The 24,921-nt window shown below is 45.6% G+C and overlaps 1 protein-coding gene across 3 annotated transcripts in view; it reads right to left on the bottom strand.

The window, feature by feature from the left end:
* RNF41 (ring finger protein 41) overlaps positions 1–24,921 on the bottom strand; it is an 81,682-nt gene that overhangs the window by 13,743 nt on the left and 43,018 nt on the right. For all 3 annotated transcript variants that reach the window (XM_029594714.1, XM_029594713.1, XM_029594712.1), the window contains exon 3: positions 24,157–24,428. In XM_029594714.1, the coding sequence (XP_029450574.1) occupies positions 24,157–24,428 (272 nt within the window). The remainder of the gene's footprint in view (positions 1–24,156; positions 24,429–24,921) is intronic.

Below are 24,921 nucleotides of genomic sequence, written 5' to 3'. Positions count from 1 at the left end.
TTTAGGTAAGGACAAGTCTCACTGAGCATTCAACATCCAAGCTGTCAATCTGAGTGAGGGGGAAGGTTCAGATGGAACAGACATCTCTCTTATTGAGTTAAAAAGTATGGATCTGATCCAAGAGGTATGGGAGAATGACTGGAGAGCTGTACTAAATACACGAAGCAGACTTGTCTGGGGCTATGCTGGAACAATGAGGATTAGACAGGCTCAGTTCTTCAGTACTTTTTGCACTGTTTGCTAAGTAATGGAATTGGTGGAAAAGTGTACATGAGATCTACATTCCAGTTGAGCAGAAAAACTTCCTGAGCAATTCTGAATTTGCCAGGAAGACTGGAGAAAAACGTTTCTAGTTTTTCATTTTTTTTTTTTCAATTTAAACTTTTTCGTTTATTGAACTATTCAGCACATGAAGAACATACAGTACAAAGAACCATACAGAATACTCAAGCATAGAAAACACTTTTGGTTTCACAGTGCAATGTTCAATAAAAATTTTTGTTGTTCAACATGTAGTCTCTTTCTGACCCCCCCCTCCCTCCCTCCCACCACAGGGCAGAATTGTACAAGGTACACAAAGTAGAGGAACACTACATGAACAACTCCAACAGTGTAGACATACACAGGTTGAAAATCACGCTCTAACAGAAGGTGATCCAGGCGTCCAGTAACCAGACGCAAGCCTCCATATGAGGTACACAATTGCAAAATAAAGAACAAAACCAAATAGAAATAACAAGCATCGCTTACAACATAGAGATATAATCCGCAAAGGGCTTCCAAAGTTTGTGGAAAGAGGCATGTCGATGATGCCTATCAGCTGTGAGGGAGGCCAAGTATTTGTAGGAGTGTAACTTTACTAAAACATCTGAAAGGGCAGGCACTTGAGAGGACCGCCAATGGCGGGCAATAAGACTGCGAGCAGCTATGAACACTTGGACGCATAATTTCTGTTGCGTTTTGTCTAATGTATCAGGGAATACGTGCAATAAGGCCATCTCCATCTCGGGAGAAATAGTGATCCCTAGCATATCGCTAATCATTTGAAAAATCCCCTCCCATAGCGGCTTAATACAGGAGCATAACCACCAAACATGCTGATAAGAACCCACTTCCCCGCAAGCTCGCCAACATAAGTCAGATACGGTCCCGTACATTTTATGGAGCCTAACAGGAGTGAGATACCAGCGGTACATCATTTTATAGCAATTCTCTTGTAGATTAGCCGAAATAGAGCAGTAGCGGGCTTGATGCGCAATAAGTCTCCATAATTCAGGGCTAATGCTGCATCCCAGATCCCGCTCCCATTGAACAATGTGCGCACCTATTAACGCATCAGGGGGATGAAATAATTTGTAAATTTTAGAAATAGATCCACTCAGAACATCCCCTTGAGTAAAATAGATTTCGAATAAAGATCTCCCCGTACGAATGGACTGAGTGTGAAGTACGTTGCGTATGAAGTGCGCAATTTGTTCATATAGCAAACAATCTCTATGGTCCAGATCATACAAGGTGAAGAAGTGATCCCTAGAGAGCAGAGTACCCAACTGCAATAGATGACCCATCGTAGTGATTCCTTGCGTCGTCCAATGCCACATACGGGAAGTTTGATATCCCGGGGAAAAGCTGGCATTGTGCACTAAGGAAGATTGATAATAATATTTGTGAACACCCACTAGCTTTTGTCGGGAATGTGCCCAAACCTTCAGAGTAATCCCCAAAGACCAAGCTATCTGGCCAATCGGTCTCCAGGTGCTGCGTGGTTGCCAGAAAATAGCAGAGAGAGCCATAGGCCCCAAAATGGCCTGCTCAATAGTAACCCATTGCTTGCGGTCAGCACGCCGGGACACGTCCAAGACCGCCCGCATTTGTGCCGCATTATAGTACCAGGATAGATTCGGCACTGCCATGCCCCCCTGCAATTTGGAAAGGTAGAGCACGGATTTAGATATCCGTGGAGGTCGTCGCCGCCAAATAAAATCAAATATTCTCTTTTGCCAATTCTTTAACATCTGTGAAGAGACAAACACCGGCAGTGAGGAGAATAAATATAAAAATTTCGGCAATACCGTCATCTTAGTGATGGCAATCCGGCCCAACCAAGAAAAGGCAGATTTATTCCATCTGCTGAGGTCAATAGTCACCTTACGTATCAATGGAGTGTAATTGAGGTCCCGCAAGGCAGTTAGGTTGGAGGTCAGCAGAATACCCAAATATTTAATGTGCTTCTTGGCCCAGCGAAAGGGGTAGGTAGAACCCAAGGTGCTTACCATGTGTGGGGGCAGGTTAATATTAAGCAGTTCCGATTTGTCAAAGTTGACACGTAAGCCTGCCACCCGACCAAAACTGGAAAGTTCCCTCATCACTCCCCGCAAGGAGCGCATCGGATCTGTAATAATCATAAGAATGTCGTCTGCAAACAACGAGAGTTTGTAGTGCTGATCCCCTATGGTGACCCCGTGAATGTCAGTAGACTCCCTCACCCGGGGTAGTAAGCGGTTCGAGATAGAGGGCAAATAGTAGTGGGGATAAGGGACACCCCTGACGAGTGCCACGCCCTATGGGGAACACCTCGCCATAACCATTGTTAACTTTGACTCGAGCCTGTGGACGCTCATATAACCTCTGTATCCAGGTAATAAAAGAAGGCCCAAAAGCCAATTTTCGCAGGGTTTGAAACAAAAAAGGCCAATGCACGAGGTCAAAGGCCTTTTCCGCATCTAGGGATAACAGTACCGCTGGTTCCTCCTTCTCCTGCACCCACCACATGAGGTCAATTACCTTCCTGATGTTGTCGGCAGCCATGCGCTTGGGAACAAAGCCGACCTGATCGGTATGCACCAAGTCCGGGAGACAGGTGTTTAGACGCAGCGCCAACACTCGAGCCAATATCTTAAGGTCGACATTTATTAAAGATATAGGTCGGTACGAACTGCATTGGGTGTGATCCCTGCCCGGTTTGGGTAGTACCGTAATTCCCGCTACATTGGCCTGCTGATGTATAGAGCCTCCCGCCTGAAGGCTGTTGAAGTAGGCCGCCAAGGGCCCGGCCACCGTGTCTACGCATTTTTTGTAATATGCCCCGGACAAGCCGTCCAACCCTGGTGATTTATGTGGTTTAAGAGAGCGAATTACTGCCTCCACTTCGTCTATCGATATAGGAGCATCAAGGCTACATCTCTGCTCCTCGGTGAGGCATGGCATGGACACTGTAGCCAAATAGTCCTCTATGTCAGAAAGGGAAATAGTGCTCTCAGCCAAATACAGCTGTTCATAGAAGCTGGAGAAGGCTTCCCGAATCCCACCGGAGTCCGTGACAAGGGCACCCATAGAATGTCTAATCTTAGTGATAGTGGTCTGGGATATTTTCGCTTTTAATTGGCGTGCCAACAACTTCCCCGCCTTGTCCCCCCCTTCATAGTATATTTGTTTAGTCATATCCATAGCATAAAGAAGCTGTTGGTTGTCTAGATGCTGCAATTGTGTTTTGATGGCCAAAATCTTATGGTAACACTTCTGGGATTGGTGTTGCATGTGCGCTTTAGTTAGCTGACTAAGTTGAGCCAGAAGCTCGGTTCTGGCTTGGGTTTTCTGCCGCTTACAGGCAGCTGCCCGTGCTATGAGAAGACCTCTAACTACAGCTTTAGAGCAATCCCAGCGAATACTCGGGGAGATATCAGGGCTGTCATTGTTAAGAAAGTACTCCTGCAACTGGGACTCCAGGACTCCAGAGAAATCCTTATCTTGAAGTAAGGATTCATTCAATTTCCAAAATCTGGAACCCGAATCGCAGTCTCCCATATTAATGTCTAAACTGATAGGGGCGTGATCGGACCAGGTAATAGGTTCTATATCAGGAGAAGTAACCCGATTGCTCAAACGCTTGTCTACCAGAAAGTAATCAATTCTCGAGTAACTATCATGGGGTGAGGAGTAAAAAGTGTAGGAGTGGGAGTGTGGATACCTATTTCTCCAAACATCTACCAGCTGCCAATCACGCATAATATCCTGTAAGTGAGACCGAGGGATCTGAAGGGACGCCCCCTGTGGCTTCGAGTTATCTAACTCCCGATTTATAGTCAAATTAAAATCCCCCCCCACAACAAGGGATCCCTCAGCATGCTGCAAAAGTAGGTCCTGCAGGGTCTGAAAGAAGGCCCTATGTTCCGTATTTGGGGCATAGAGGGAGACAAGTGTATAAATTTGAGAACCCATTCGTATTTTAAGTAGTAGGTATCTACCAGCCGGATCCTCCACATGTGATAAAATGTCAAAAATGAGGTTTGACGAGAGCAATATTCCCGTCCCAGTATATTTATGCTTGGCACAGCTGGCAGCGGCGTACACATGTGGGAACTCCCTGTTGCCCAGCAAATGAACATATCTACCCTTGAGGTGGGTCTCTTGTATGAAAGCGATGTCCGCCTTAAGATAAACAAGCTCTTTCCGGAGAAGAAAACGTTTTTTGTAGGTATTGAGGCCCTTTACGTTTAAAGATATTATTTTAACCATAGAGTAATTAGTGTTGAGCGTTGCTCAATAACAGTACCTCAAAGACGGAGACAGTAAAGATAACAGACAAAGTGATCAGAAAGCCTGTCCCCTCGAAATCCAGACCCCCCGCCATACGAGCCTTGCAGTAAGTGGAAAATAATGATACCTTTATGTGTAGTCTAGTAACAAAGTAGTGAACCCCTGCCAGAAAACCCCCCCCCCCCCATTCTATGGAGGTTCGCGGTATGCTTGCGAACCAGAAATAGGGTAACGCCATGCACTCAACGCAAGCCCCCATCAGAGACCACCCCCCCCCCCCCCGTTCAATATAAACATTTCCAAACATTAACCTCTGAAACTTACAACGACATGTAACCATAAACATGCAATGAGCTGTTGCTCCCTTTAAGACCATAACCTGGTCATTGCTAGGCCATGTAGCTCGTACCTCTCAGCCAGCACTGAAAGTAAGAAAGAAGGGAATATCCCGCACAGCACATCAAGTCCACTCTCAACCCAGTCCCTTCGGTGTAACCTCGACCTGCGACTGTTGCCTGCGTAGTCTGCCCCGTCCGGGTGCTGGCCGTCGCCATTTTGAAGCTCTGATGGGCCCAGGCCCTTGTTGCCGCGGCACCGCTGCCAAAAATGGGGCATCCAATCCAGCTTGCTTGAAGCTTTCCACGGCATCGGAGATGCTCTTAATCCGATAGGTGATACCCTTGCGCTGGAAGATGAGGGCGAACGGAAACGCCCAGCGATACCTGATTTCTTCATTCCGAAGAGCCGCTGTTACTTCCCGGAGCTGGTAGCGCTTCTGCAAAGTGATAGGTGCTAGATCATTAAATACAGAGATCTCCAAGTTCTGCCACTTTACTGCATTCTGCGCTCGTGCCGCCGATAATACGTCCTCTTTAACGCGGAAGTGATGGAATTTTAGAATAATATCCCGGGGCCGACCATCTGTTCTGGGACCCAGCGCCCTATGTGCGCGTTCGAGGTCCACCGTGGAGGAGCCCCGATCCCCTTCTGAAGTTGGCTTATGAGTAGTTAAAATGTGCTGGCAGATGGCTACAGCCGTGGCCATACAGTCAGTATATAAATCAGACTCCGGGACACCTCTCAGGCGGAGGTTTGCCCTCCTCGATCTATTCTCTAAATCCTCCACCTTCTCGGAGAGCATTTCCACTTCTGAGGCCACCCGGGTAGTTTGGGCGGAGAGCGAATCCGTTAGTGCCTCCTGGCCATCCAGACGGCCATCTATGTCATCTACCCGGCGTCCCAGGGCGTTCAAGTCCTCCCGGACATTTGCTATTGAGGCCACGATATCCGCTTTGTGGGCTTTTAGGTCAGCCCTTAGCTCAATAAACCAGTTCCTCAGTTCGGTGCGTGTAGGGAACTCCGACGGCGGCTCTGAAGTCGCTAGTGCTGCCGCTGCACCAGGCGCAGCAACGCTGGAGCCAGCAACTGCGTCCTCGTGGTCGGGGCCCGCCGCGGCCTGTTCCTCACTCTCCGGGAGAAGCTCCTCCGCGAGTTTGCTGAACGCAAACTGTTTTAAATCCGCCGTTTTTTTTCGTGCCGCCATCGCGCACTGCACCGGCAACCCAGCCCGTTATTTTAGCGCTTCAGGGACCGCAACTGCTGCTGAAAAAGTCGTTGTTAATCAGGGGTGAGAAGGAGCAAGCTATTCAGGCGGCCATCTTGTTGAGCTGCTCTCTAGCGCCCCCTAGTTTTTCATTTTATTCTCATCCAAATAGGTCGCTTGCTAGAAATAGAGATTGAACAGTCTGTTGGCTGATTATTGAAGAGACCATTCATGTGGATGAAAGATTCTGTGGAGGCAATCTGCCAATGTGTTGGGGGATTCTAGGAAAGTAGGTTGTTTGCAGTACAATTTGGTATCTGCATGCCCATTCCCATATTTATCACTTCTTGTCCTAGTCCAAGATCCTGCCTTCGTTTTTTGTTCACATAAAACAAACTACGAAGGTGACAGACTGTTAGAGAATACTTTATTGCTCATAGCCTGAGGAAGTTTATCTGAAATTGATTTTCCAAATGATTATGTCCCTTGAGTTCAAAAAAGGGACAGTGTGGATCCCCCTCACCCCTTCCTTTGTGGTAGTATCTACTAAGATTACTTGGCAAGGAGCTTGTTCTTCCTGAAGAATGAAGAGGTCCAGCCAACAATTCCTACTTCATTTCTGTTGAAATTTCCTCTTTAGTTGTTGGGATTGAGGAAGCCAGGCCCATTGGAAACAAAGGCCCCACTGTAGGAGACATGTAAAAATTATTCAGCAATACGTTGATTGTTGCCACGTGACCAAGAACAAGCACCTCTGGCAGTTGATTCATCTGTGTTCAGCAGTCTGTAAGCCAATGCCTGGAGAGTATGAGCTCTATGTGAAGGAAGGAAAGCTTTCCTGCACAGAATCTGTCCATACCCCAAACTTGATTTTCTGAGAGGAAATCAGTCAATTTCTTAAAAACTTCACAAGGAAGCCAAGCAACCAAAAAAAAAAAAAAAAAGATATTTTAGTTTCTCCAAGGACGTTAGAACTCCCTCCTGGGAATTTGCTGTCACAAGCCAATTATCCTGATAAGGGAAGACCTGGATGCCTTGAAGGCATAGATGCGCTGCTGCTACTACAAAACTAGGCATTTGGTGAAGACTCAAATCAAAACTGTCCAGTAGCCTGGGATCATTCCCTGGTGGCATATTTAAAATGTTTCTTCACTCTTAAGAGCATACTCTACCACTAATGATTGACTGTACTATTCCAAAGCCTGGAGGTTTGTTTGTTTTTTTTGGTTTTTTAACTCTGTACTTGAGGTCAAGTTTCCTTTATAATGGGGCACAGGGCCATTGTAGAAAGACTAGCAAACACAGAAACCAAGAATTCATCTAATGAGAATGTTGGGGAGATACCGCTTCAAGAGATGGTTTTCAAGGGTGATAAGGCAGATGAATTGAACCAAATCCAGTGAACCTGGATGATATAGTAGATCATATTGGCAAACTAAACAGTAGCAAGTCACCTGGACCAGATGGGATGCACCTGAAGGAACTAAAAAATGAAATTTCATATCTATTAATTAAAATTGTCCATTGTACCTGAAGATTGGAGGGTGGCCAATGTAACCCCAATATTTAAAAAGGACTCCAAGGGTGATCCAGGAAACTATATAGCATAGTTGTTTACCTGTAACAGGTCTTCTCATAGGACAGCAGGATGTTAGTCCTCACAAATGGGTGACATCAGGATGGAGCCCAATCACAGAACACTTTTGTCAAAGTTTCTAGAACTTTGACTGGCACCTACTGGGCAAGCCCAGCAATGCACCGACCCTGCATCCGGCGGGGGTCCCCCTTCAGTCTAGTCTTATAGTATAAAGTACGTGCGAAAAATAAAACGTAAATGAACCCAACTCTGCGAGGTGGCGAGCAGGTTTCGTAAGGACTAACATCCTGCTGTCCTGTGAGAACACCTGTTACAGGTACGCAACTCTGCTTTCTCACAGGACAAGCAGGATGGTAGTCCTCACATATGGGTGAGTACCAAGCTGAGGATGCCCAAGCAAAACACCAAATGCACCCAAAGACTTGCAACAGGCACAACAGGGGTGGAAATTTGGTTAGGAGGGCATCCTGAACGGGTCGGTGGAAGGATGTTGGGGAAATTAAACTGAAAACAAGTTGCGTAGAATAGACTAGCCAAAGATGGAATCCTGTCTGCCAGCCTTATCTAAGCAATAATGGGCTGTGAAGGTATGGAGATAACTCCGGGTAGCAGCCTTACAAATATCAGCAAGAGGCACTGAACGGAGGTGCGCTACTGATGTCGCCATGGCCCTGACAGTGTGCTTTTACAGTCTTGCATGGAATGTTTGCTTGCTGGTAGCAAAAAGAAATGCAGTCTGCCAACCAGGAAGAGAGGGTCTGCTTTCCCAAAGGATTTCCCAATTTGATGGTATCAAAAGAAACAAACAACTGAGTGGATTTCCTGTGGGCCGACGTGCGGTCCAGATAGAAGGCTAGAGCACGTTTGCAGTCCAAGGAATGCAGAGCCTCTTCTCCTGGGTTTGAATGGGGCCTGGGAAAAAAAGATAGGTAGGATAATAGATTGGTTAATATGAAATTCCGACACTATCTTCGGTAAAAATTTAGGGTGAGTGCGGAGCACTACCCTGTAATGCAGAATTTTAGTGTAAGGCGGGTAGGTAACTAATGCCTGCAATTCACTAACTCTTCGAGCGGACGTGATAGCGAGAAGGAAAACTACTTTCCACGTGAGATAACAGATCACAAGAGTGGAGAGGCTCAAACTGAGGTTTCATGAGCAGACCCAAAACTACGTTAAGGTCCCAAGCAGAGGCTGGAGGGCGCAGTGGAGGTTTTAAGCAGAGCAAGCCTCTCAAAGCATGTTACTAAGGGTTGTGTTGAAATAGGAACATTCCCCACGCCTTTATGAAATGCGGCTACCACGCTGACATGCACCATGATGGAGGAAGTTTTCAGGCCTGCCTCCGATAAGTGCCAGAGATAGTCCAGAAACTTCACTGTGGAACAAGTGAAGGGGTTTAAGGACATAGATTTACACCATACATAGAAACATAGAAATGACGGCAGAAGAAGACCAAATGGCCCATCAAGTCTGCCCAGCAAGCTACGCACTTTATCCATTTTTTTCCCCTTTTTCTCTCTCCCACCTGTTACTATTGGCTTCCAGTACCCTCCAGCCCTAATTCCCCTCCACCCAATTTAGAGAGCAGCTTTGAATCTGCATCCAAGTGACATCCAGCTCAATTGGGGGTAGCAACCGCTGCAACAAGCAGGCCACCCCCTTGCCCCATACTCTTACCCACCCTTGTTTTTATTTTTTTGTTTTGTTTTTTGGAAATAGCAGCCCTCCATCCTTCCGCTCCGTGAAGGTGGAACACCAACTACTGGCCACTGGCATCCCGCTCTGTGAATGCCTCTGTGGCTACTGCCGCTCCGTGCAGTGTTTGAATGCCGCTGTGGAACGATAAGACCTTCTCGTGGACGCTTTCGTGAAGCTACCAGGTCTCAGGACATCGACTCTGAAAGGTTAAGAGGTTGGAGTATTAACCTTTCAACATTTAGGCAGTCATAGAAAGGGCCTGGAGGTTGGAGTGGCGCAGGCATCCGTTCTGAGTTATCAGAAGCAGATCCTTCCCCAGAGGAATGTGGCGGCGTACTGAAAACCACACCTGGCGTGGCCAGTAATGGGCTATCAGAATCATTAAGCCCTTGTCCTTCCGTAACTTCATGAGTCTCTGATATGAGTGGAAGTGGAGGGTATGCATAGAGGAGACCACTGGCCCACAAGAGGGCGAAAGCGTCTCTCGGTTGCGAGTGGTGGCTGCGAGTGAGGGAGCAGAAGTTTTCTACTTTGCGGTTGTGGACTGACACAAAGAGGTCTATGTGAGGATAACCCCAACGTTTGAATATTGTGTCCGCTACCGTGAGGTTGAGAGACTACTCGTGCGGAAGAAACGTGCGGCTCAACTTGTCCACACATGGCAAGTAGGTGGCTGTGAGGTACTTAGAGTGGGAAAGGGCCCATGCCCTGTGTGCAGCTTCCTGACACAGGACCACATCGCCACCTGGTTGTCAGTTTGAATCAGGATGGTCTTGTTTGAGAGGCAATCCTGAAGGACTCTGAGGGCATATCTGATTGCCCAAAGCTCCAGGAAATGTATCTGGTGTTTGGCTTCCTCTGGAGACCAGGCTCCCTGAGTCTGCAAGTAGCAGACATGAGCACCGCACCCTAGATTGGAGGCGTCTGTCAAGGTAATTTGAGGTTCTATAGCCTGAAATGGAAGGCCTTGAGTTAGATTGGAGTGTTGCATCCACCAGGCCAGCGATAGTCAGAGTTGTGTGGTAACGTGTACAATGCTGGACATTGGCTGACAAGCTTGAACCCACTGGGATTTTAGAGTCCACTGCATGACTCTCATGGCTAGGTGGGCTATCAGCATGACATGTGGCCTAGCAGTTGAGGATACTCGAGTCTGTAAAAGATGCGCCAGAGAGGCCAGGGTGAAAGCCCGATCCTGAGGAATAGTTGATCAGAAACCCTAGGGAGCAGGATATGGAGCGTGAGACGCAAGGACGCCAATGCAGCTTGCCGAGTCGGGGCCGTTAATCAACCAATCGCAGAGATAAGGGTAGACATGGACACCCTGACTCCTGAGGAAGGCTGCGACAACCACAAGGCACTTGGTGAATACTTGTGGAGAAGACGCCAGGCCGAATGGCAGTACACCGTACTGGAAAGGACGAGGGCCGACCAGGAATCGCAGGCATTAGCGATGAGATGGAATAATTGAGGTGTGTGTATGCATCCTGGAGATCTAGAGAGCATATCAATCTCCTTTTTGAAGAAGAGGAAGTAGAGACCCCAAGGTTACCATCTTGAACTTCTCTCTTTGCAGATACTTATTTAGGGTGTGAAGGTCCAGAACTGGAAGAACACCACTTGACTTTTTTGGGATGAGGAAATACCAGGAATAGAATCCCTACCCCCATTGGGAGAGGGGCACTGGTTCTATTGCCCGGGACTGGAGGAGAGTTGATACCTCCTGTTCCAGAAGAGAGTGGTCGGATGATCCCCATGTCAGCCAAGGTGGGGAGTCCGGCAGTACAGTCAGGAAGTTGAGGTGGTAACCCTGAGTGACTACTGCAAGTACCCACTGATCAGTGGTGACTGTGTGCCAAGTGTTGGTGAAGTGGCACATCCGACTGGTACTGATGGAAGAGGAGGTTGGCCTATGCTCTCCAGAAAGGAGTCAAAACCCTGATGCTGGTCCTGGCTGAGGAGCAGGTTGGGTCTTCTGAGGTCAGGACTGCCTGGACTGACCTTTTTGATAAGGCTTGGAAGGGTGACCTTGGGAAGCAAGAGGATAATACCTTCTTGGTTTGTAGGCCATCACTTAATGTCTTGCCTGAATGTCCTCTTTGAGGTGGACGAGAACTCAGCAGGCACTGAAGAAAGTTGACACAGCGTTTCATGATCGTCCTTGAGCTGCACCAGTCTCCTGAATTTTGTCTCTGAAGAGATTATCCCCAGCACAGGGCAGGTCAGCCAACCTATCCTGTACCTCTGGTCTGAGGTCGGAGGATTTCAACCAGGCCCACCTTCTTGCACTAATCCCTGCTGTGGACACCCTAGAGGCAGTGTCAAATATGTTGTACACAGTGTGGACCTCATGCTTACCAGCATCCAGGCCTTTCTGAGCTAGAGCATTAAGCTCATCCTGGAATTGGTCAGGTAAAGATTCAGAGAAATCCTGTATCTTCTTAAAAAGGTTTCTGTTATACTGGGTCATGTAAAACTGGTAGGAAGCAATGTGAGATTATAAGCATTGAGCCATGAAAAATCAGTCTGCCAAAAGCATCTAGGGATTTCTGTTCCTTTCCTGGAGGTATGAAGGAATGAGGTTTGGAACGTCGTGCCTTTTTTCTGGGCTGATTCCACAACGACAGAGTGATGATCCAGCTGTGATCTTTGAAACCCAGGAGCTGACTGCACAAAATAGGTGGCAGCTGTCTTATGGATGACAGGTGGAACTGAACCTGGATGCTGCCAATTTCTCTTCAGCAGGTCAATGAGGATTTCATGAATGGGAATTGACTTGATTTCCTTAGGAGCATCAAGAAACTGGAGTACTTCCAGCATCTCGTGCCTTGAATCTTCTGTCTGAAGCTGAAATGGAATTGTTTAGACTTTTTTTTTTTTTTTTAATGAAATTGATAAAGGACAGATCCTCTGGAGGAGAACGCCTTCTCTCTTCAGGAGGCGAGGGCTCTGAAGGAAGATCGGTATCCTGGGAAAAATCATCAGTCCAAGGATCATAAGGTTGATCACCAGCTCCCTGAGGATCTTCCAAAGGGAGAAATGGTGTTAATCCCGAAGGTCCAGGCCTAGGCACCGACCGAGGCACCGATGGTGGGATCAATGGAACCGGTGACGTCGATGGATGAGTTGGTGGCAGGATCCCAGACGGCGGTTTGGGTATCTGTGTTTGTCTTCTGATGACAGGTATCTGCATTGAAAGAAGAGCACATACCGGTGTTTGGTTCCAGCGGTGGAAGGGCACCAAGCAACCAATCCAGTCTACCCAATAGAGGTGCAAGCGCCATGGGAATCGGATTGGTGACCAGCTCTGATGGAGGCTGGAAGCCCTGTAGTGCTTTACCTATGGCCTCTTGGATCATCCGATCCAATTCCTCATGGAAGCCTGGGGCTTGGAACCCCGGCACTGGAGTAGGAGGCAGCACTGACGTAGCCGGAGGGTCCACCGGCGAAAGTGGAATCGTGGCTCCTTGCACCAATGAAGGTAGGGGAACGCCTTGGTGACCCAGTCACAGAAGAGGATGGGGCCTTCTCCAGACAGGATTTTTTGTCTGTGGCTCTGTCAACACAGATGCCAAGGGCTTGCCTTGCTCAGCAGACAGTCTTCCTATGCCAGTGTTTACGCTTTTCACGATGTTCTCCTTGGTCCTTCTCCTGAGGTGAGGAGGAAGAAGTCGACACCTTAAGAGTAGTTTAAGCCGAACGGCACCAGTGTCTCGTTGCTGGCGAGAGGTCGATGGCACCGGTCGAAAAGGTCGATGGAGTCGGGAGTTTTGAATGAAAAAGAAACTCCATCTTCTCTAAACGGGCTTTATGGCCCTTCGGTGTCATTTGGGCACATTTGATGCAAGTTAAGGTGTTAAGGTATCATGGTCGGCTCCCAAGCATAATACACAAACTCTATGCAGGTCTGTGATGGACATTGTCCGAGGACAATCAGGGCACCGACGAAAACCCGACACAATTTAGCCAGTAGGCCCCGAAGGGGAAAACTCGACAGGAATTGACCGCAAAAAGGGTAAAACGTTACCTTTCGACTGCAGAGTAGATATTGATAGGGGGACCCCATATGGGGTACAAATTTTTTTTTTTTTTAAATTAACACTTTTATTGATAATATACAGCAATAACTCACATACATGGCAAATAAAAGAAATATCATAATTTTTCCCATGTGTGGGATAAACATTGAAATAGGTGTAATATATGTAACAGGATGAATAAAAGTTTCATACCATTCCCCTTTGCAGTCCCACAACTATATGTAATAAATGTGATATAACAAAACTACTTGCCTTATTCTCAAGCATTCATAGATTATAACCCCTACCCCCTCCACCCCCCTCCTTCCCCTATGTAGCAATTCCCATCTGGAAATGGAGTAAAAAGTGAAAGTGTCCAGTATTAAGATACTTTATAATTCCCCTCTTGCTTCAAATTCAGCGCCTGTCATTGAATATAGGGCTGCCACAAGTTCTCAAAATTTGTTCATCCATCGGTGGCGTATTGCCGTAAGTCTGCTTAAAGAGTAAACCCTCTGCAATCTTTGGATTACTTTTTGTACTGACGGAAGTTGCGGATCTTTCCATGAGAGAGCAAGTGCACCCCTCGCCGCTATATAAACCTGATGAACCACAAAAGGAATTGGAGATCCGCTGTTCCTTGGAGGAATTCCCCAAAACACAGAGGACAGATCTAGAACCATCTTTGTGCCCATAATAGTATTGATCAGCTGCAGTATAGCCTCCCAAAATTTGGTCACCTTGGGGCATTCCCACCACATGTGAAAATAGGTTCCATCCAACCTGCATTCCCGCCAACACTTCCGACTTGCAGTGGTGGAGAAATTAGCTATTTTAGTCGGGTAAAGGTGCCATCAGTATAAGAGTTTATACCCCTGCTCTACATTACCTGCCGATATGGAGCTTTTCTGAATCCTAGTATAGCAGGCTTCCCATTCCCGGTCTTCAATGGGATGGCCTAGATCTTTTTCCCATGCACAATATGTGCTGGGGCCATAGCTGGATCTATAAACATTATAGATTTTTTAAATTTCTTTCCGCACAAATCACGCTCTCTCACAAAAGCCTTCGAACAACGTTTTGCCTTTAGATAGATCTACTCTCACCTCTTTTAGAGACAGATATTGCCCCAATTGAAGGTAGAAGTAGGCATATGTCTCATCAAGGTTGAATTCTTGGGCAACCACTTCATACCGTTTAACTGTCGTCCCGTCCCAGACTTGTCTCAAAACGCACACATCCTTTACTCCATCTCCTCTTCCTAGTCTCAGAGCATCCTGGACGAGAACTAGTGTGCTATAAAAATAATTCCGTGCACCCACTAGAGCAGCCTTCCATTTATCCCAGAGCCACAAGGTCAAGGCCACCGTGGGAAGTATGGTACCAGGCAACCTGCAATTAGTTTGTGGTAACCATACTAAGGGGGCCATTGATTCTACTGCCACCTCCAGACCCACCCATCTTTTTTCGTGGCCACTCAGGTGCCAGCTAATAACCGCCCAAAGCTGAGTCCCCAGATAATATCTCTTGAGACAAGATACTCCTATATCGCCTCTTCTTAGGGTAAAGCAGCACAGACCTACTCACACGAGGTGGATGTTTATTCCATATGTAATGAAACAATTTTCGTTGCCATTGGAGTAACCTATTTTCTGGGATTGGAATGGGCAAGGTCTGAAATAAATAGCTGAGTCTAGGTAGAATATTCATTTTCACAACAGAAATCCGACCCAACCAGGAGAGCAGCAGTCTTTCCCAAGCCTGTCGATCCTTCTGTATCGACCCCCAAATCTTCTCGTAATTGAGTTTAAAGAGGTTCTCTAACAAATCCCCCAACATAACCCCTGAATATTTTACCCCAGTATGGACAAACTTAAATGGGTAGTGATGTTTTATATTATCCATTTGGTCCCGTGATGCAATAATATTCAGAAACTCAGATTTTTCTGCATTAAGCTTATAACCCAAGATGTTGCTAAATTGGGTAATTTGTGTCATAAGGGATGGCAAAGAGTTCATAGGATTTGCTACAGTAAATAAAACATCGTCTGCAAACATGGACAGTTTGTACTCCTCTCCCCCCACCTGAATACCCTGAATCCCTGCCTTGTTCCGCAATTTGATTGCTAAGGGCTCAAGGTACAGGGCAAACAATAGCCGTGATAAGGGACACCCCTGCCTAGTACCGGCGTAGAATTTTTTGAAAATTTTTAAAGAAGTTCCGTGAGGAAAATTCCTGTCAGGAATCTTAAGAGAACTCCTTAAGCCGCGTGGCTACTGCTGTGCGGAAAAAAAAAAAGACTGGAGGGGGACCCCTGCTGGATGCAGGGTCAGTGCATTGCTGGGCATGCCCAATAGGTGCCAGTCAAAGTTCTAGAAACTTTGACAGAAGTGTTCTGTGATTGGGCTCCATCCTGATGATGTCACCCATATCTGACGACTACCATCCTGCTTGTCCTGTGAGAAAGAGACAGGTGAGCCTCTTCCAGTGGAATTAAGATTGAGGGATTGTATCCAGACTTTCAGAACACTCTTGAAAACCTTATTTAAGCAGGCATATTGCTAGGTTTCATAGGCATTGTTGCCTAAGTTCAATAAGTACTGTATGCTAGTGAGTTTATCCTCTTTAGATGCATCACACGACAGTTCCAGCTGAAGAAATGGAAGCTGCTCCTCTTGGAACTCCACCTAGAGGAGCCACCAACTAGACCATTACAGAGTCCAATCACCCGAACCAAATAGAAGCCCCCTGTTTGAGCTACTCCCTTGTGGTTCCAATATGTTCACTATTCCTGCTATGGGAGCAAGCATGCCAGCAGGCATGGAGTAGAGATGGCCCTACCAATGTGGCCTTCCCAGGGCAGACAACTCTGCATGCTGCACTCTCTCCCTCTCCTCCCCACAGAGACTTTCCCTTCTAGTGCCTGACAGCACAAGCCACGCGTGCTGTAAATTACTGAGCACTTCCCATGCTCCTGAGGCAATACCACTGCTTCCTCCTTTACCAAACCTGCTTCAGCCTGTAGTCCCTCAGATGGCAAACCATTTTTCTGCCTTCCAATTTATTTCCCTCAGCCCCCAGCTTTTACAACTAGTAACTAGGCACAGCCACAGGGCTCAGGAGAAGGGAGGAAAACAGAGTAGTTTTGTTTAGTCTTAAGGGGAGGAGACAAAGCATAATGAGGGAAAGGAAGGAGGGGTAATTCCAGCTATCATAGCTAGGGAAAACCCTGTTCCAACAACTGGAAGCCCCTGGTCCACTGGCTATGCTCAGAGGGAGGGAGCACAAGACTTTAACCTCAGGAGCTGCCATCCAAATTTCCATCTTCTTCACCAGGCCTAACTTCACAGCACAGGATGCTTGCCCATTATCTGCTGGAGACAGATTACTGGCAGGCTATGGGCAGCACGGAAGCCTATAAAGAATGTCAAACTTGTTAGTCTGTCTCCATCTACTGGTTGGGAGGCATAACCCATGCACCTGGACTGGTCTGGATGGCTAAAGAGGAAATTTGAAATTAGAGAGAAGAGGGTTAAAAAATAATACATAATATAGCATCATGACTTAAGTCACTCAATCTGTGCACTTTCCTGTGGATGAAGTTTATAAGAATGATCATAGGTCATAATTACAAATTATAAGATACATAAAAAAATAATTACAAAAAAAACAAACTTCACAATGTGCCTAATCATACATGAAACCTCCACCCCCCCCCCCCCCCCCGAGGAAGTGATGTCACTGAGCTTAATGGCTGCTTGAGCCACGAGCTCCTCTTAGCCTCTAAGTTTGCTACTTACAGGAGCCATTGCTATCCCTCCTTTCACATAAAGATGTGCTATGCTTCCGAGAACAGACCCACAATGGTTGTGAAGAGAAAATCCGTAGATTAACTGCTTTTCTTATCAGAAACCTGGAGAGCGGGCAGCAGAGACAGACGAACATGGCACAGGTGCAGAGCTCCCTGAAGATACCAAAAGACCTGGATGATGCCTTTAACATTCTTGGAGGAGGCCCCATCCCGCACGGAATTCCGCAACTGGTTCTGTAGCCTGAGGCAAGATCTAAAAAGCTATAAAAAGGAAATACAAGAGCTGTTGGAAGAATTTCACGAGAAAATCATCTTGCTTGGGCATGGAGTGGATGAAATTGACACCAGAGTGGACGCCCAGGTCGAGGCGACCAAACAGACTTATCCCAGGCTACCCTTCAAAACAGACAGGAACTGAGGGAGGTGACCGCGTTCCTGAGGAGAGAGAACATAAAATACCGATGGCTGCACCCTTCTGGATTAATCTTTACATGGGACGGAGTATCTTCTCGCATACATACTGTAGCTGAAGCAGTTGCTATATTGAAGGATCGGGGCTTCTCTGCAGTTGACTGCGCCAGCCTCGGGCACTAAAAACTTCCTGCCTGAAAGATCAACAGCCCAGATGGCAGAGGGCGAGTGCCAGATACAGCAGGTTGAAAAGAAATTCTGATCCACAACGGGAAAAATGTGGAAGTACCCTGAACTGGTAACTCTCAGCGCTTGAAGTCTGGTATTCATGTACTCTACTAAAGTCAAGGGAGTTTCGAATCATCCACTGTCCTATTTTCTCTGTATTGACAGCATCAAATTTGCATTTCTCTTACATAAGCTTGGAAGGAAGGACTTTCCTATGTACTGTTATTTAGATATTGCAGGCATTTAAGTGCAATGCTGCAAGAAGCTTCAAACCTGGTCTCCTGTTGAGGCAGTTTTATTGTGGCTAGAGAGGGCCTTTGTTTCATGGCATTATTTTCCTCTACAGGGATGGGAGATTTGGATCTGTGAGGAGGTTTTAGCAGATCTATGCTTAATTATGGGGGGTTAATTATGGGATATTAATAGGGAGGGGTCAATGCACATGTCCAATATGTTTATTGTGGATTGGAGAGCTGGCTTTGGATAATTGGTATTCTGAACAGCAGAGCTTGATATCCAAAGGGTTTCATTCATGTTATGTCATCTATGTTACAGCAATGATCAGACTGGTATATGTTCCCCAACTCCATTTTCAATGAACCCCTTTTTTATATGTAAAGGAAAAGGAGTTTGGGATTAGAATATTTGAGAGGTGGAAGCAGGCCCTTATGTTCCCCCATGGCTACATTTCACATAGTTTCCCTTAATGTTAAAGGTCTTAATTCCCCATTTAAGCAGCACCTGTTCTTTAAAGAAATGGGAAGTCTGAAAGCAGATATATTATTTGTCCAAGAATCCCACTTAAAAAGCAGATATAAATCACTACGAAGGGCCAGTAACTACCCCCAGCAGTTTTTCACTCCTTGCTCTAAATCAGCCAAATATACCGGGGTCTGTATATTATTTTCACAGCAATTTGTGTTTGAGTGTCAATTATGTATTAGAGACCCGGTTAGGAAGATTTTTTTTTTTTTTTTTTTATTACAGATATTGGTGGATGGAATACACATTAGTCAACATATATGCTCCAAATAAGGATCAGGGGGTATTCCTCAAGGAGCTAAATCAGACCTTACTCCTCCATAGTAAAGGTAAACTGATCACTGGAGGTGATTTTAACCTAGTTAGGATGCCCGTGATAGATGCTTCCCGGGGCAGTGTAGAGGCTGCACCCTCCCATAGAGCTAAATTAAGGGAACTGATGGATAACTGGCAATTGATGGATGTCTGGAGAACCCATTTTCCATCTTCAAGGTCTTATACCTTTTATTCTCCCTCGTCACATTCCAGAATAGACTACTTCCTCGCAGACAAAGCTCTCTTTAATACCACCACCAAAATCTGCTATATCCCCAGTAGTGTGGACTACTGGGGATATGTGGCAGTCTTTATAGATATTACATTTGATCAATATGACAAAGGGGTTCGCTTTTGGTACTTCAACGACTCCTTGTTGGCAGACTGGTTTAATGATTCCCTTACTCTCAATATCAAAGAGTATCTTGCCCTGAATGACACTGGAGATGTATCTCTGCCTGGGATTCCCTGAAAGCCTATGTGAGGGGCCTCTTAATATCCAGAGCTACATTTATCAAACAGGATACTCTGGACTCCCAGAATCTACGGCTGACGATTCTGAAGCTTTCCCGTGAGCATCAGGTTACGGGATCTCAGAAAGTGTTGCTACAGCTAAGGCCAGGGAAGACCTCATGCGACTAGAGTCTGCAAAGACAGTTCATATGCTGGATCTTGCGAAACAAGATTTCGAGGGGGGCAACAAGGCAGGTAGAAATTTAGCGCATAAACTAAAGAGGACAGTCTATCAGAACACGATTGCTAAAATTAAAGATGAAGGGGGTAATATCCTTACAAATAACAAATCTGTAAAAGATTTCTAAACTTCTACACCAGTTTATATGCAGAGTCTAGTATATCGCAGGCAGCGGTGGATAGCTCTCTCGAGAGGGTCTCCCTATCTACCTTGCTAGACTGCGCATGGCACAAACTAGATGAGGAAGTCACCACAGTAGAGATCTTAAATACTATTAAACACTTAAAATAGGGGAAATCTCCGGGCCCTGATGGCCTTACGGCAAAATTTTATAAACAATTTGTCCCTTACATAGTTGCGTATCTGCAGAAAGTTTTCAATTTGAGAAATGGAGGTTCTCTCTCTCATAATGCCAACATTGCGGGTATTACGTGCTCTTGAAGCCAGAAGATACCCCGTAGCTTGTGGGTCCTATTGACCTCTCTCATTGCTAAATATAGACCTTAAAATCCTAGCAAAAATATTGGCAGGACAGGTAAACAAATCTCACAACTCTTATCCATCAGGATTTATACTGGGAAGGCTAGCAGGGGATAATATCCACAAACTGATAGATTCTTCATTATTTCTATGGGCAAACCACATTAGGTCTATTTTATCCATAGACGCTGAAAAGGCCTTTGATATGGTTCATTGGCCTTTTTCTCTTTGGTGTGCTAACAAACATGGGTTTTGGGCTTTCCTTCTGTACATGGATAACCAGATTATATGCAAACCTCAAAGCCTGCCTTAAAATCAATGGCAATTATTCTATTTTTCAGTGGCTCAGGGAACTAGGCAAGGATGTCCCCTTTCTCCCATTTTGTTTGCTATATGTTTGGAACCCCTGGCTATTACTATACGAAACAATATCGCATATTGGGGTTTCACCTTCCATCATAATTCATTTAAATTGTCTCTTTGCCAATGATATTATGTTTATAATTACCAACCCCCATAAATCCTTACTGGACACAGAACAGAATTTATGTACATTCAGTGTGGGTTAAGGGTTCAAGGTGAATTGGGAGAAATCTGAAATCCTTAATATTTCTTGTAAACCTGAGCCTGTTCAATCACTAAGGAAAATGCACCCGTTTTGTTGAGCCACCCATAAGATTAAGTATTTAGGAATATATTGGCCCACCCTAAAGACCTGTTTAATTTGAATTACTCACCCTTATTACATAAGGCTTTACTGGATTTGGATAAATGGTAACCTATTGAAGTCGTGGCTAGGTTGTGTAGCGACGATAAAAATTAACTTTCTACCCCGACTACTTTATCTATTCCAATCTTTGCCTATTTCTATACCCAATGATGTTCTGAAGCACTGGCAAAAAAAAAAAAAAAAAAAAAGTGTTCATCTTTATTTGGAAGAGAAGATACCCCAGGGTTAGTTGATATGTCCTCTATCAAACTAAGTTGGAAGGAAAGCTAGGAGTACCCAACCTTGTGGTACTACGTAGCGGTCCAGCGGAGACCCTTGATTGTATGGCATCATGTGGACGATGATAATCATTGGGTGGAAATTGAGCAATCACAAATGTCTGAGATGCCTCTAGAAGCCATACCCTGGCAAACCAGAAAGACATGGGAGGGCATGCCCCCAAAATGTTGCCAACCACAAGGCACACTTTGAATATATGGGATAGATGGAGGGTGAAGTTAGTGGGCAACAAAACCTGCTACCATCTGACTAAATTTGTTTCACAACAAAAAAACTCTCTCCCTAGCAGCTCAACATTTTCTTTTTCGACCTGGAATATCACGGAGAGTGCTGACTTGAACATATTTGGGTGGGGGGTGGAGACAATATCTTATCATTTGAAGCTCTGTATTTGACACATTGCATGCCAACAGATATGACATTTCTGTAAGGGCACCAGCATAAAAGATAGCGTATTGCTTGGGAAAATCTGTTTTAGGGCTTTTGCTCTACCCCATACAAATCCAAGGGACTCATTTCTAAGGTCTATAAATTACTGAATGTGAGACTTAAACACTCCAACTCATATTACGGTCTGGGGCAGGGATCTCTCTAGAAGGTTCTCCCCTGATGATTAGTTGGCTATTTATGAACAAATAGGCAAGGCCTCTCATCCACATTGGTCGAAAATGGGTATAGGCTCCTATATAGATGGTACCTAACTCCTGATGAGAATGACGCCCAAACTTGATGGGACATAACATAGGAACATAATAAATTGCCATGCTGGGTCAGACCAAAGGTCCATTAAGCACAGCATCCTGTTTCCAACAGAGGCCAAACCAGGCCACAAGAACCTGGCAATTATCCAAACACTAAGAAGATCCCATGCTACTGATGCAATTAATAGCAGTGGCTATTCCCTAAGTAAAACTTGATTAATAGCAGTTAATGGACTTCTCCAAGAACTTATCCAAACCTTTTTTGAATCCAGCTACACTAATCACATCTTCTGGCAACAAATTCCAGAGCTTTATTGTGCGTTGAGTGAAAAAGAATTTTCTCTGATTAGTCTTAAATGTGTTACTTGCTAACTTCATGGAATGCCCCCTAGTCCTTCTATTATTCGACAGTGTAAATAACCGATTCACATCTACTCTTTCAAGACCTCTCATGATCTTAAAGACCTCTATCATATCCCCCCCCTCAGCCGTCTCTTCTCCAAGCTGAACAGCCTTAATCTCTTCAGCCTTTCCTCATTGGGGAGCTGTTCCATCCCCTTTAATCATTTTGGTTGCCCTTCTCCATCGCAACTATATCTTTTTTTCAGATGCAGCGACCAGAATTGTACACAGTATTCAAGGTGTGGTCTCACCATGGAGCGATAGAGGCATTATGACATTTTCCATTTTATTAACCATTCCCTTCCTAATAATTCTTAACATTCTGTTATGTCTTCTGTTCATCAACCAGTTTGCAATCCAGGCCACCACCTCTGCACTCACTCCTAAGCTTCTCATTTTATTCACAAGCCTCCTGTGCGGGACCGTATCAAAAGCTTTGCTGAAATCCAAGTAGATGACATTGAGCGCTCTTCCTCGATCTAATTCCCTAGTCACCGAGTCAAAAGAGTCAGATTTGTCTGACGGACCTTCCCCTGGTGAATCCATGCTGCCTCTGGTCCAGCAATTCTTCTGACTGTGGATAGTTCACTATTCTCTCTTTCAGCAGAGACTCCATTACTTTTCCCACCACAGAGGTGAGGCTAACCAGCCTGGTTTCCAGCCTCCTCTGTGCTCCCAGTCTTGTGAAGCGGGACCACCACCGCTCTTCTCCAATCACTCGGCACCACTCCCGTTTCTAGGGACCTATTGAACAGGTCATGCAGTGGACCCACCAGTACATCTCTGAGCTCCTTCAGTATCCTGGGATGAACCTCATCAGGCCCCATGGCTTTATCCACTTTTAGTTGTCCTAGCTCTTCTCATACATTCTCTTCTGTAAACGGAGTTACATCTACTCCACTCCCCTCCAGCGTGTTGGAATGTGGGAGCTGTAAGTCCTTGGTTACATTTGCTCACATGTGGTGGACAGGGGATTGCATTATTCCACTGTGGCGGCAGATTGCAGATATGATTTCTAAAATCTTAGTTGATACAGTGCACCACCAAATGGAGTCAGCGCTGCTGAATATAGGAACTGTCAATCAACCTAATCACCCCTTAATTGTACAGGCTTGTCTAGCAACCAGGCTTGAGATTGCTAAAGCTTGGAAATTGGCACACAGCCCAACATTACTGAATGACTTAAGGAGACTTGACAATGTCTGCACAATGAATAAACTGACGGCGGTAAAGCACCAAAATCTGAAGCGATTTCATTTCATTTGGATCCTTACCTACAGTGGCGCACATCCTAAGCACTTGAAGGTCTCACCAAGGGGCACTATTTGGTAATAGACTTCATCTGATGGGGATGGTTGCTGGGGATCGAGTACACTACTATTTACTGTTATCTACTGAATTAGTATTGGGACCTCTTGCCTCGTCAGGATGCCAGTTTCTGAATGATCCTGCTGTAACTCTCTCTCTAATCTAGATACTTGTCATGAAGCATGGATGCAATGTGCAAGGGGGTGGGGAAGGGATGGGAAGAAATGGCGATATTGTATTCATGTTTACTTATGTTTGTATGTTTATGACTATCACCAATAAAACAGTTTATATATTTTAAAAAAAAAAACCCTCCACTCCCCCACACCCCATAGAAGGCCCTGGAATTTGGGGGATGCCATACATTTGTACATTTCTGTTTATAATACTCCAACACAAATAATGCACAAGCTGCAAAATGTTCATAAGTGGAGAGAGAGAAAGTACTGGAACAAGGTCAAGATACAAGGCTGGGAGAAGTTTAATACAGAAGTAACATAAGGAAATCTCTCTTCATAGCAAGGGCAGTTGAATTCACAGTGGCCCGGAATCAGCAGAGGGGATCTTCAGAGGCAGGAAAGTGGAGCCTGACCATAGTAGGTAGAGAGATCCTCCCTTCCTCTCCCCCCTTCACTCACCCGCATCCTTGCTCACACGTCACAGGGCGCTTTGGATTATGTTCACAGTCATTAAGGTGAGACATCAGGTTATCAAGGCGCACTACTGCAGTACAGCCAAAAACCGCGTTGTCACATGTAATCTGCAGCTTGGAGAGCATATTCCGCATAATGCGCGGGACTGGGCGAAGGTGGGCGACAGTCACCACGCTGCGATCTACAGGGCAGGTCTGCTGCTGGGAGAACCACTGTGTGATGCAGGCATTGCAGAAAGCATGTTCACAGTGAGGAGCCTGGCAGAGAGAGTAAGAAAACCGTGCTATGAGACATAGCATAGTAAAGCATTTATACTTGAACACAGACAAAAAACTATGAACTGGTAAATTATTAGCGACTATAAGAGTAAGCAAGTTCATCTCTCTCCATGCCCAAAAAAAAGGTGTGTTCCATTACCAGCTGCTTTGGGGCCCAGCAACTATCCACTGGATACTATATATTGATGTTATAAGGCATTAAATTAATATTTATAACAGTTTCTATGCTTGAAAAGCTATTGTATAACCTTACTGTTCCACTCAAATATCACATCCCCTTAAGCTGCACAATTACTCTATACACTAGCAGCCTCCCCCAGCCCTCCAGAATCCCTTAACAGCATCATCTTCGTAAAGCCAAGTCTCTGGGTAAGTTTTGCAGAACACCAGGTGGCTCCCAAGCCCTATTACTGCAGGATTGTAGTGCATAACCCCACCCCATTCTTGGGGTATGGGAACTTGGAGACAGACA

Source organism: Rhinatrema bivittatum, chromosome 3 (assembly GCF_901001135.1).
Source record: "Rhinatrema bivittatum chromosome 3, aRhiBiv1.1, whole genome shotgun sequence".
Classification (NCBI taxonomy): Eukaryota; Metazoa; Chordata; class Amphibia; order Gymnophiona; family Rhinatrematidae; genus Rhinatrema; species Rhinatrema bivittatum.
This window is presented reverse-complemented; position numbering and strand designations above follow the sequence as displayed.